This window comes from Centropristis striata, chromosome 2 (assembly GCF_030273125.1).
Source record: "Centropristis striata isolate RG_2023a ecotype Rhode Island chromosome 2, C.striata_1.0, whole genome shotgun sequence".
NCBI lineage: Eukaryota > Metazoa > Chordata > Actinopteri > Perciformes > Serranidae > Centropristis > Centropristis striata.
In genome coordinates this window covers 34,703,052-34,716,212 of record NC_081518.1, presented here as the reverse complement: position 1 = coordinate 34,716,212, position 13,161 = coordinate 34,703,052, and the positions used below count along the sequence as shown (strand labels likewise).

Here is a 13,161-nt window from a genome sequence, read left to right as displayed (position 1 = left end):
TGTTTTATGAAAAGTGGCTTTGAAGGAGTTAAGTCAGCAATACAAACACTTCTACAAATGTTAGTCCTAATCTGCACAGTTTCATGCACTTTCAATCAACATAATTACTTGAGAAAATGCAGTTACACTGTGCAGCACTGTGAAAATGAATGTACCATCCCTCATATTAGAGGCTGCAGATGAGACAAACATACATGCCTTTTGTATTCAGAATATGATAAAGATTTAAACCACCACTCGTCTATTTCAAACAGATTTTACAGAGCTGGTGTGAGACAGAAATGCTTTAATCAACATCTGTGCTATGTTGTGTGTTTGATGCCAAAATTGCACTGGGCCCACTTGATTTGTATTGACTCTGTTCCAATCATTTCCCCATCCTGTGAAAACAATGTAATGACGAGCCCCAAAATAACTAAAGGCTGCAGGCAGGAGGAAACACTTCTCTCTAATAAAAAGCCCAAGATGCAGATGTATACTTGCTATGTGATGAAAGAAAAGTCCTTTTTTGGAAAGAATTTTATTTTTTATTGCTCAATAGAATTGTTCCCTTTATCTAATATCACTAATAAGTCCAGAATTGTATATAAGCAAATTTAGGAGGGGAATAAAATACTGTAAATTCTCCTACAGTATGTAACTTTGTTGTGAAACAATGCAGTTACATGGGTCAGAGGTCACTACACATGGAAGGTAATTTTTGACGGGTATTCATTTTAAAAGTTAACCCCTATACTAAATAACAGTACATTACACATAAGCAGTACCAACATACTATAATCAGGGGTCGCAAACTTTTTCAGTGGTGAAATTCAAGCACTTTTCAAGGACTTTCAAGGTCCATTTTCAAGCTTTTGCAGTACCTTACAACGGTTGTAAATTGTATGTTTTAGATGATTACTTACATACTAAAATGGGTGATTTCACTCAACCATACCAACAGAGGTGATATTACACTTTTAACAACAAAAAGTACAGTTTACTAAAAAGCATAGCCTAATCTCAGAAAACACCATATACTGGTATGGGAATATAGGGGCTAGGAGCAAAAGTAAGCTCACACTAATGATCAATGGGCAGCTGGTGGAACTATACACTACCCAAACTGGGAGGAAAGCCCCGCAAATACTTGAGGATCTCTCACATCCACTATGAATTTGAAAAACTACCTACAGTAGGAAGATACAGCATAGAGGAACAAGAAACATCTTTAAGAAATATTCTCCACTATTTTCCAAGTTTTGTAATCCATAATCATGTTATATTATAATAATATAATATAATTAATTGAAGAAGTAACTCATTGTTTCTAAGCAAGTAACGATACACACATACTGGGCAACATTAAAAAATAATTGTCAAAGTGAGCTTAAGTTTACAGTCATAGTCATATGTCAGAGCAGACATGTCAATCAGATGAGGAAGAGCACATTAATGCTTTGGGAGGAAGACAAAAACACAGCCATCTGTGAAGTGACGTACTGTACCCAGAAGTTCCCACAAGGGACATCCGACACAAAACACAAACATCAGCACGAACAACAACAAGTAAACACACACATATAGATAAACACTTTCAGTTTGCATCCCCCGTATGACTCAGAGCTAAAATACCTCTCTGAGGTACTGTCATCCCTCCACTGTTAGTAAAACCACAGTGTAACCACTGATCCGCTCCAATGCCTCACTACACAGAGCTCGAGGGGTTATACATCCTCCGGTCACATCAGCAATTAGATACCAGTCTGGCTCGTGTTGCACTGACTTATACTATACAATGCAAAAACCTTGAGCTTACACTACTATACTTCCAAATGGAATTTATAGATAAAATCAGTCTAAGATCAGTCTTTATGTTGACATTTAGTTTTAGTTTCATATTTGGCTAGCCTGAAAACAAAACAAAAACTCTGTAATTAGTTTCTTGTGGTTAATTGAGTCTGTGTATACCAATAGTTTCTACAATGCCTCTGAGATACTGTTTGCAATATAATACATAATGTTCAACATAATTAGAGATCTCATATTTTAATGATGTGACAGTGTGTTGGCTAAGCTTTAATGTCTTTAAAAATATATCTGCTTATGAATGCAGAATTCGTAGGCAGCAGAACAAGGTGTCAGTATCAGAAGCATCACAGGGTTCAGTTTGTAGTCAGCTCGTAGTCCGAGTAGTATTGACCATTCACGTTTGAGCAGGCTTTGGGCGGGGCTTGGGCAATATCAATGTGTTATGGTATACCAGGGTTTTTAGAAATATAGACTGTTAAACAATACCTACAAAATGACAGACGTGACACTTTCAGCCTATGTATTAAACTGATAGAGAGCTTCTGTATTTCTTCATGTGTTTTGTACAGTACCCAAGCGGGCTTGTGTGGAGTACAAAAGGGGGGGAACATAATGTAATATCAGAACCAATCCGCTGACGACAATTTAGCTTTTTACAAAATACATCTGCATTTATATCTGATAGTAAAAAATAAACATGTACAGAACGGAAAGTCTTGGCCCGGATATCGGCTGGCTACACCCGGAAAAAACACCAAATTGGCCCTGTATCCCCAGAAGCTAAATCATCATCAGGTGGAGGGCTAAAGTTCTAAGATTAGCTGATCTTGGTTAAGATTAGCAAACACCACTTTGGTTTCATCCATGGTTTCATACCTTCAGTTTGGACAGCTGTCCTAAATCCTTGGCAGCATTGAAGATCATCTGAGCTCCTTGCTGTTGGTCAGACAGATATTTTTTTTGTTACACAAAAGAAATAAAGTTGGAAACAAAATGATTTTAATAACAAATTTAGTAACAGATGGGTAAAATCTTAAGTCATTACTGTAATTGCATGTAAAAGCTGCACTAGAAATGTTTGAAATCTGCTTGACAAGACTATATTAAACTCTACTTTCATCTTTCCATCAACAACAATAACAAAACACTTAGGATATAAACAGGATATTCCTGGGAGGAAAAATGTCAAGCTGCCTCTCACAGAAGGATTACCAATTAACTTTATGCGTGAAAATTTAGAGATGCCACTTTGTTTCATCTTCTGTACAGTAATTTATGTGCTATGAGGGAGCATGAGAGACAGATGGAGGAAATGATAGAGAGAGAGAGAGAGAGAGGTGGAGAAGAGAAGGGAGGTGGAGGGCCGGTTGAAAGATAACAAAAAGAGAAAAAAGATATCATTGATCAAACTCACACTCTGGTCACTCAGTGGAGGCAGAACAATTGTTCTCTCGATGGTGTTCAGCACGATTTTCCATAGCTCTTTGAGGACTCGTTTCAGAACAGTCTTCTCACAAATCTTGGCAAATAACATCAAACTGCAAAACAGCAAAAGAAGGGCATTTGTCAGGTCAACACTGGTGCCACGTGTCTCAAACGATGCCAACAAGGCTGAAGGAGCCAACAAGTGATGACGCCTTCATGAATAATATGATTAAATGAAGAAGAACACCTGTGATTCATAGAATCAATGCAGCAGCTTTATGCTTTAATCCCACCCTATTGTGCAGGCCGGGTCTCAGAGACAGGAGGAAGGATTTGGTATTTCCATATCATTAAGAGGATTCCCTGTAATACCCCATTGGCCTCAATGTTGCTTTGACAAATGGTTGAGAGTGATTCCCAGAGCTCAGCTGAACCATATCATTGCTGTGGTTCTTTCAAGAATGCCACAGAAGAAAATACTGGTTCTAGGTTGAGTTAATAGACATTCACAGATAAGGCTGGTCTCTTTTCTTCTGAAAACAAATGTAAAATGGCAGTAATTATAATACTGCTGTAATCATTTTATTGGGAATTTTATCTTATTTATCAAAATTGGAAATTGAAACATAAGTTAATGATTTTGAATAACTCATCATGGATACACTAAACCTACCAAGCACCTGTTGCTTCAACAAAAACAATTAAGCTGTTAAAACGTGACACAATTTTGAGCCCTCTATACAATAGGACTATGATGGAATTATCTGACCCTGAGGTATCTCTTACCTGTAATAAATGTAAGACAAAGAAGGCCACCTTTTTCCAGTCAATTATTGATTCATGCCAATCACAGGGAGTTTCATTATGAATGGAATTACTGAAAAAGCTATACTTCAGCAGTGTAAGTGTGCCCAGCATTAATTAAAATGTTATTTAAGTAGAAAGAAAATGCAATTCATAATCGTAAGGCAACAAATTAAAACTTTCATGAACATTACTGGTCGGAGATCTTCAGAATCAACATGTATCCTTGCCATATGTACACATTTGTCATTTTTCCGCTCTTTTTTCTGTTGTTAATGCCCTTTTGTTTGGCTTTGGCTTTTTGTTCTTAGAAATATGAAAATAGTATGTGCTTGTTATTTTAATGTTTTTGTATTATATACCATTAAATGGTGATAACTCAATAATGATGATTTATCACCCGGTCCTGCTCTAAAGCTGCTGTCACACCACATATTTCACTTCCCATCACTTCTATGACAAACAGGAGGAGACATGTTCTCGGTCACACACTCGCCTGTTTCACGTCCTACAGAATTAAATCTGATTGAGTGTGTAAGTGTGTGTGTGTGTGTGTGTGTGTGTGTGTGTGTGTGTGTGTGTCTGTGTGCGTGTATCTGTATCATTGTTTTAGGCAAAATCCTATTCTGACATCACCTCAAGGCCAAAACTACCAAACTTGATGATGGCAAAGGATGGCTATTGACCAGAAAATAGACTGGTACTTTATTAATGAAGACCAAACTGCTTCACATGTACAAGGTTAAGCTCTGACCCTCATTCAGTATACACCCACTTTTTATCCAAGAGGTCCATAAGAGGCCGGAGGACAGACTCTGCATCCATGGCGGCGTTGCTCCCTTTGGCTGTACCTTTCATCTGAACCAGCTCCTGGTTCATCTGCTTCACACAGTCCTCGATCACACCTTTGAAACTATGTGACAGAAAACAAACAACCCTTGAAATCCTTTGCTGCTTGTTTCATATTTAACACTGCAGCAGCGGAGCAACTTTAAGGAGGTGCTAGCTAACTCATGCTGGTCCAATCAGATTATTGAAAGGGTGTTAAGAGCAGGGATGTCTTTTGTTCAAGCTGAAATGTTTAACAACTTGCTGTGCTCACTGTGCGTGCTGCGCAGCAAGAGTTAGAGTCAATTATGTTTTGAGTACTTGTCTGTCAATAACTAGGCAGTCATGTAGTAAAATGTCTTTGAAAGACATGACATAAATGGATACATTAATTTTAATGAAAAATGATCCCACACGAGTTGAGTCATACTAATGCTCACCTGGAGCCGAACACTCCGCTTAGCTCATCCAGCACCGTGTTGAGTTTATTCTGCAGCTCCTTTAACAGATCACTGGCCTCTGCATCCAGCTGTCAGTGGAAGACAGACAGTTACTACATCATTACACTCCATACAATATCCGACACTGACTCTGAATCTCTGCCTCAGCTGGGGTGGGGGTGTTAGGGTGGGGAGACGACAGGCACAGAGGAGAGGTAACCTGCCTCACTGGTGGCCTCCCACTCGTTCTGCCTGCCATCTGTGCCAAGCCACGTTCTGAATACAAATGGACAGCTCACCTCCGAGCGCTGCAATGATGACTGCTTGCCGAGTCATGAGGCATGGTGTCAGCAAGGAAGCAGCCAGCTAGTGGTCTCTCAAAAGGGAATATTTTTGTGCACTACACTACACAAGTTACAGTAGAGAGAGTATGCTGTCAGGCAGCCTCGACATTGTAACATCTTAGGGGAATAAAGCTTACTGTCATATATACATAAATCCTTGTATCTACAGATGTTCTGATACTGAAATCCTCTGACTGACTTGTCATATTCAGGAAGGAAATTGTTGCTGCATGTTGCTGTTCCAGTACAAAATTTATTTCAGTGTGCAACTTTCCAACACATTATTTATTATTTAAGAGATGTTGGTGTATCTAGCCTCTGAAATCCATGTGAATCTATGTTTCTAAACATCTAGTATGATATAATGATAATTCAAACACGACAATTTCCAATACCAGTTCACACAAAACACATTTGCAAAATTGATTCACAGCATGTACGTATATATGCCCATGCATGGCTTGTGTTGGGTCTCTGCAGCGCCATAATTATGCATGTGCATGTGATGGATGTGCAGATGTTCTTCCGTGGTTTTGGGCATTTTCTGAAATAATGCATGGGTGGATATTTGTGCTGTGCTGTGTGTAAGCAGATTTGTGTGCCAGTAAGTAACTGCATGTATGAGTGTGTCTGTCTCACTGTTTGTCTCTGTGCTTATGAATTACGTTTACCATGTACAAATGTCCAAATATTGATGTTTTGGATGGGGGTGGAGAACAAACGTCGCTGAGGCTCAGTGACTGAGATGGATGTGTGAGGCCAGGCACCGCACCACATGCATGACAGATCGTCATATTTGACCCGATAAGCTTAGCCATGGAGCCGCTCATCTCACACATTATAGTGGCGGATGGCTCAGCTAGGAAGCGGATGTGTAAACTAAACCTTTTATAGACATTGTTATTCTGCAGACAGGCCTCTATCTGCAGCACCGACGGGATAGATTTATATATACGTGTGTATGTGAATTCACATGTGCACACGTTTGTACTGCTGTCGCCTAGATGGAAATGATCGCAGCATGCAAGATTTTCCTGTCACGGGGAAATTGACCATAGAGGTTGGAGTTGTTATTTTACTCTTTGAGGTAAGGATAACATCTTTTCAAGTGATAGCAGAAAAATACTGTAGGCCTTGGTGTTTTTATCAGTTCCTTTTTGGCCTCGGGATGGTTTTAGGCTGGGCTCTAATCTGCAGCCTGGCAGTCTCTGAAATTGAGATTCTCGTTTTTTTTGCAAGAACACTGTGTCTTAAAGGGAATGCTGGAACAGGAAATTCACCTCTCTGTTAGATAAACGAAGGTACCTGTCACTTTCTGACAGGAGAAAATTCTATTCTGACTCTGTGTGGTTCCTGATGCTTCAGTCAAATGTCTACCTGAAGACTGCAATCCATTCAAAGTACTCTGACTTGCCAGTGAGGCAGTTTTTTGGTTGGAAAATATCAAAAATTCATCTTCTGAAATATCAGGTCAATGAAGGTCTTGGATTGGCTTTAAAATGAGACATAATGTTGAGAAAATAATGAATGTTATTTATATGAATGTATATTGAGTACTATGGATAGATCTGGTGTATAATGTCCAGTATTACTCAGGATTTACTTTACTTTACAAGAAATGTTTATACATTTATTGCACTTAGTTACAGACAACATTTTTCATTACGGTGATTAAAGTTCACTCAACGAAAACATCAATTTCAAAATCTATACAGCACCTGGCTCCTCCATGGTCACTAGTTTCTCTTGACGCTGACTGACATCCAGAGTCCTCCAGAGTGCACAAACTCTCCCCTGGCTGACAGCCTATCAACAGCAGCCCAGCTTTGCTTCTCTTTGCCTGTTTCAACAATACAATATCTACTCACTGGCAGGGTGTTGTTCCGAAACATAGTTTGTCCTAAACAGCGCCAAGTAAATAAGGTCTAATAAACCACCGTCTCTAAAGTGAGACCGGCATATTAGCAAACAGGCCGACGCCCAAAATAAAGTGCGATATCAATCTAGGGAGATCAGTCCATGATGATTCCATAAATGTGGGCACTGTAAGAGATTATTGCTAATCTCTGTTATTGGTAGTGCTATGATAACAGCTCTTGGTAATTATATTGGCTCTCTGGGAGTTAATTGCTGATAGGGAACTGTTCTGTAATGAATAGGCTACTGTGCAGAGAGGAAACTAATGGGAAACTTTCACCTGAAATACACCTCGGCTGTTTAATTAGTATTCAAGAGAAATTACATAAGATGTTCTTAATGATACACCAGACTGTTCATTAGCAATAATTATCTATAAGTTTACTTTTCAAAGGGTTTAAAGGGACAAAAATATATATCATTTGGATTTTGGAGAGAACTGTCCCTTTAAAACTTCTCGTGTCATTGTTCCTCAGACAGTAACGGGCTGGGAGTGATCTAGATCTACAACTGCTAACTGTTTGGAGGTAGCAGCACCTCAGCCGAGGGCACAGCTGGAAAGATTTGTAAGTGCTTGAGAAGCTCATTAAACACGGTCTGAAACATCCTGTCTGAAACATTTTGTGGCTGCAGCCTGGGGAATAGATAGAAATGATCAAAACCACAGCCAGCAACTTGGAGAGAGAGAAGAAAAAGAGGGGACAACTATAACTAAAATAAATATCGCGCTTCTAAGTTAGCCATCGCTAGAGAAGTGGTACACGGAGAAAAAAAAGCAAGCTAAAAATAAAGATGGGATCGGGTGGGTTAAGCCACTATCCCCAGAGCGCTGGGGATGGTGAGCTTGAGCAGCCTGTCCAGAGGGGTGATGGGTAATTCAGATTCCGTATGCTCTGTGGCACATGCTGCTGGAGGGGTTGGGAGGGAGTGGGGTGAGAAGCGTAGGAGCGTGAGGGGTGGTGGGGAAGGCACAGGGGGGGAGGGGGCGTGCTTTTTCGTATCATTTGCTAAATGTTGGGAAGGGGTGTTGACGAGTCCTATCGCACACACCTTACAGAAGGACACAACCCCCTCCTCCTGGAGACAGAGAGAGAGAGCACAGAAAGGAAACGGGGGGGAAACAGAAGAAACAACGACAAAGACAAAACGCAAGGCAAGACAGGCGTTAGATACTGGAGAGAAACATGCGTGTAAGTAATAAGAAGCCGTGGCTGCTTCTCAGGTTAGACTGACAGGGAAAATACTCAACAGTGTTTCAAACCCAATACACAGATTTATAGGGTTGTAACTCAATATTTACTACACATGTTAAACACAAGGTGGGTTAGAGGAAGGGGAATAGTGATGGGCTGCAAAGGAAGTTAGAGGTAGAAGTCGAAAAGGTGTTAATAACAAACTGAACTATGTGTTGGATTAGTCTATTCGATGGTTAAGTACAGAACTGAGGGAAGGATTACAGCACATCACTGCTGGGGTCAATTCACTTTCACTTTATATAAATGTCATCGGAAATTATCATTTACATGATCATGACACAGCATTTTTTTCACAGCAGAGAGCTAATCTGAGGATGGAGGTTTGAGCCTTCATATTAACTTGCATCAACCTTGCAGAAGTGTCCTTTAGAGAAGACACTGAAGCCTTGGAAACCCTGGGGACACTGTTCTTTAGCTAACCTTGCGGTTTGACCTTCCAGTGGAAGAATACAGATCATTGCCGTACTGCACTGTAATAATTCATATATTATATGCCTTAAAATGATGTATTGAAAGTGAATTGCTTCCAAACACAGACACAGAGACACATACACATACAGGTAGGCACATACCTGTTTGCCACCCATGGACTCAAACATCTTCTCCAGTTGGACACGGAGCTGCTGAATGTTGTTGAGGATGATGCAGGGCTGTGGAAATACAAGAATTATTCAAACTAAACTGCTTTTTATCGTACAGTGTATGATTCAATGTGTCAGAGCATCAACTGCATTTTTTGGTGCTGACACTCTACAAAAACCTAGTACATTATATATTTCTTTTTACATCTGTTGACATTGTACTGTAACAGCTTGTAAGCTTGAGACCAGCCCATATAATTGCAACATATTCTCAGAAGGGCGAAACCAGTTAAATCCATCCGTTTTGATTTCCTGACACATCATCTATACAAAGATGCTAGGTTTCTGTGCGACATCGACAGTCAGCAGGGGAGCGCAATACATAATACAACAGGGAGAGAAATGTGTGCGCCGAGTATGTCAGGCATTATCGATTCTCAGCTGCACAACAAGTTTAACAGATGACTGACATTAATCACAGCGCTTTTTATGGAGGCTGTGAGTAATTCTTCAGAGTTTTCAGTCAGTCACACATTATGTACATTATCTGCCCAAAAAACAACTGACAATCATACAGCACCCCAAAATTATGATAGTGGTAATGGATGGTGCTGAAATGATAATTCTGCACCCCACAGGAGAAGGATGATTGGTGTCTCTCAATCCACGGGGAGCCAATAGCGTCTCTGTGGCACCACATAATGACTTGCTCTCTACTAGATTTATGAGCATATTTGTATGGTAGTGATAGGATATTCTAAATCTTAATAAAAGCAAGAGATTTCTCTCAGCTCAATATTTCTAGCTTGAGAGAGGGTGAAAAATGTAGAATAAAGAGTTCAGTCCACTAATACTTGTATTGGATATATAAGTTTTAGGGTTTAATGCCAGGGTCTGCTGTGACATCACTCAGGACTGCATACACTGCAGAGAAAAGAGGTGTTTTTACTGATTTACACTATTCCGTGGAGTAATGCTGTTTGAATATGGTGATGCTAAGATAAAACAAGTTTGATAGCAATATCAAGAAATCTATTCATATCAGCACTATGTTTGCAAAAGCAAATCTTTTAGATCAGGGGATGCTCCGAGGTTTCCCAAGATAGATCTAAGGGTTCACCAAATGATCGCAGAAGTTTTTATTTTCTCTAAAAATAAATGATGTGTGTTTTCACCAGGTGCTCCGGCTTCTCCCTACAGCTCAAAGACATGCAGGTTGGAGTAACTGTTAACTTAAATGGTGTGAACGGTTGTTTGTCTCTGTGTGTCAGCCCTGTGATTGACTGGTAACCTCCTGTCGAGAGTGCAACCACCTCGCGCCCAATGTCAGCCAGGATCAGCTTAAGGAACCCTCCAGAAGATAAGAGAGCAAAACGACGGATTGAGATGTTTGTCAAATTTGTGCATTTTTATCTTTAATACTTTATACCATTACACCTTTAGGTTTTTTCAAAATCATTAAAGCAAACTGAAGCGGCACCAAACTTCAACTCTTGTCTACACTATAGTAACAAAAGTTGGGAACCACTGCTCTTGATCCTCATCTTTAATCATAGCGCTGCTTTCTTTAATGTATGTTCTAGTTTGTTGGACAGACACAGTACGTTCTTCGTAAAGATGGCTTTGATGTAGGCATCTGTTTTACTAAATACTTGACAGTCTAACAAATTCAATGTTAGGTTTAACTTGATGTAATCCTACAACTGTACAACTTTATCTGCCTCTTATTTCCTTTTTTCCATCATCTGTCTGTTCAGCCTTGTCACGAGGAGGGACATTTCATGTTTTCTCTGGGACAATAGTAATGAGCCTGTCAACACTGTGGAGAAACATCTGCCTCCTCCGCTAGTGCTAGTGTGTGTTATCTCTCACTTCAACTTCAAAGACCCGTGAGGATAATTAGGCCACTCAGAAGGCTCTGCATTTAGTCATCCATCACATTAAACAATGGACAGAGAGCCCAGAAAATACCAATGACTTTTTCCCATCAGCTATGGGCTGTGAGATGAATAATTGCATCACAGTTAATAGAGACACTTTGTTAAGTGTATTACAAAGGAAAGGACTCAGTGTAAAATAGACTGGGCTGCTAACTGAAACTCTCTCCATGCAAACTGCGGTCATCATCTGACTAACTATATTTGCATTTGGACAAAAACACTTCATGTAAACTTTGCTATTAACATTTGCAGACTTTGACTTACCACATTCTCTTTACTCAAATGCAAAGGAAAGTCCTTGGATATGATTGCTGCATATTGCAGAAGAACTTTGTTGATAGTCTGGAGTGAGGGAGAGACAATATTATAATTACAGTTTGTTTGCTGATCTATTATTGAATTACTGGCACTCACAGAAAAAAAAAATAACAGTCACAACCTAATAACAAGATAATATCAAACAGAATAAATATAATACAGTGTCCTCTTAGATCAATGGCAAACTCTTTAACTGTGAGTTTTTACTCCCCGCAAGAGTATTCAGGGTTCACTGGCAGAGCTTTCCAGAGAGCCTGACCTTCGCAAAACGGCACATGAAGTGAGCCAGCGCCTGTGGGTTTGGACACTCCAGCTTCTTGATAATCTCAAAACTCTGGTTCAGTTGAGTGAACACATCCACGACCGAACAGGAAAAGAGGGCGTGCTCCGAGGTTTGCTGGAACTGTTGCAGGATAGAGAAGGGGAGCGAGGAACATGAGGTTATAGAGAGTGATAGAGGGGTTGGAAAAGTAAAAACATTAAGAGAAACAGATGTAAATCCAGAGCTTTAAGCACATCAGTAAAGTGAAATATTATTATGGCAAAGTGAAGGGAAAATTCGATAAATGTACCGATTGCTTTATAAGTACTTTATAAGTAAGTATCTCTCAGGACTCGAGACCACTTACTGCCAATTATGCCAGCAGGTGTACTGTTAACTCTTATGCAGGACTGTTCAGTGACTGCTGAGGTGCACTTATAGAATGACATTTAAACTCTCACAAACTCTAGTGAGGTCTTGCATGCATATGAATTCCTGCTTGATGATGTCAGTGAGTGACAACAGAATGTGATATGCTAATCCTAACATATATATTCAATTGAAAACTGTACAAACACCATATACAAAACCCACCTGCCTACCTACATATAAGGGAAGAGGTAGGGTTAGACCAAAAATATTTTGTGTTTTGAACTTTCGGTTGTGTTTTAGCTACAAGCTAAACAAGACTACTAGAACTACAAAAACTAGAAGATTGTACCTTTCAAATGCAGCCACAAACATGTATTCTGGCGTTACAGTTTTTCTTATATGAGCTTGGACTGAGAATTATTTTTAATTGAATCCTAAAACTTCCCCTTCCCTTAAACCGAAGCCAGGCAGGGAGGTTCATTTACACTCTGAATTCTGAATTCAATGTAATTTTTTTCTGTGTTTTACAGCGTCACCAACTTTCAGTGGTGCAATAATTCAATATGATCATTTATCGTCTAATAATATCGTAATGGAATTATTTCATGATGAGATATCGGGAGACACAATGAAGTCGTCTGAATTGATAATAATGGACACATTCCAACTCAAATATCTCAAATAATTAAAAGAAAACATTATTATAACACACACAAATATATATGTGTGTGTGTATATATATATATATATATATATATATATGTGTGTGTGTGTGTGTGTGTGTTATAATAATGTTTTCTTGTCATTCAGTAAATAAAAACTTCATGTGATAGTTGTATAATTATAATGTTATATCGAAATCTGAAATCATGAAATAATTTCT

The 13,161-nt window shown here is 39.3% G+C and overlaps 1 protein-coding gene across 3 annotated transcripts in view; it reads right to left on the bottom strand.

Annotated features, from left to right (window-relative positions):
- The window catches only part of LOC131984741 (protein unc-13 homolog C), a 114,579-nt gene that overhangs the window by 12,713 nt on the left and 88,705 nt on the right, over positions 1 to 13,161 (bottom strand). For 2 of the 3 annotated variants that reach the window (XM_059349696.1, XM_059349690.1), the window contains 7 exons: positions 11,904 to 12,047; positions 11,591 to 11,668; positions 9,378 to 9,455; positions 5,289 to 5,377; positions 4,796 to 4,933; positions 3,206 to 3,329; positions 2,668 to 2,727 (listed from right to left, as the gene is read on the bottom strand). In XM_059349696.1, the coding sequence (XP_059205679.1) occupies positions 2,668 to 2,727; positions 3,206 to 3,329; positions 4,796 to 4,933; positions 5,289 to 5,377; positions 9,378 to 9,455; positions 11,591 to 11,668; positions 11,904 to 12,047 (711 nt within the window). Of the gene's footprint in view, positions 1 to 2,667; positions 2,728 to 3,205; positions 3,330 to 4,795; positions 4,934 to 5,288; positions 5,378 to 8,599; positions 8,627 to 9,377; positions 9,456 to 11,590; positions 11,669 to 11,903; positions 12,048 to 13,161 lie in introns of all 3 variants that reach the window. The other variant, XM_059349682.1, reaches the window with a different exon arrangement.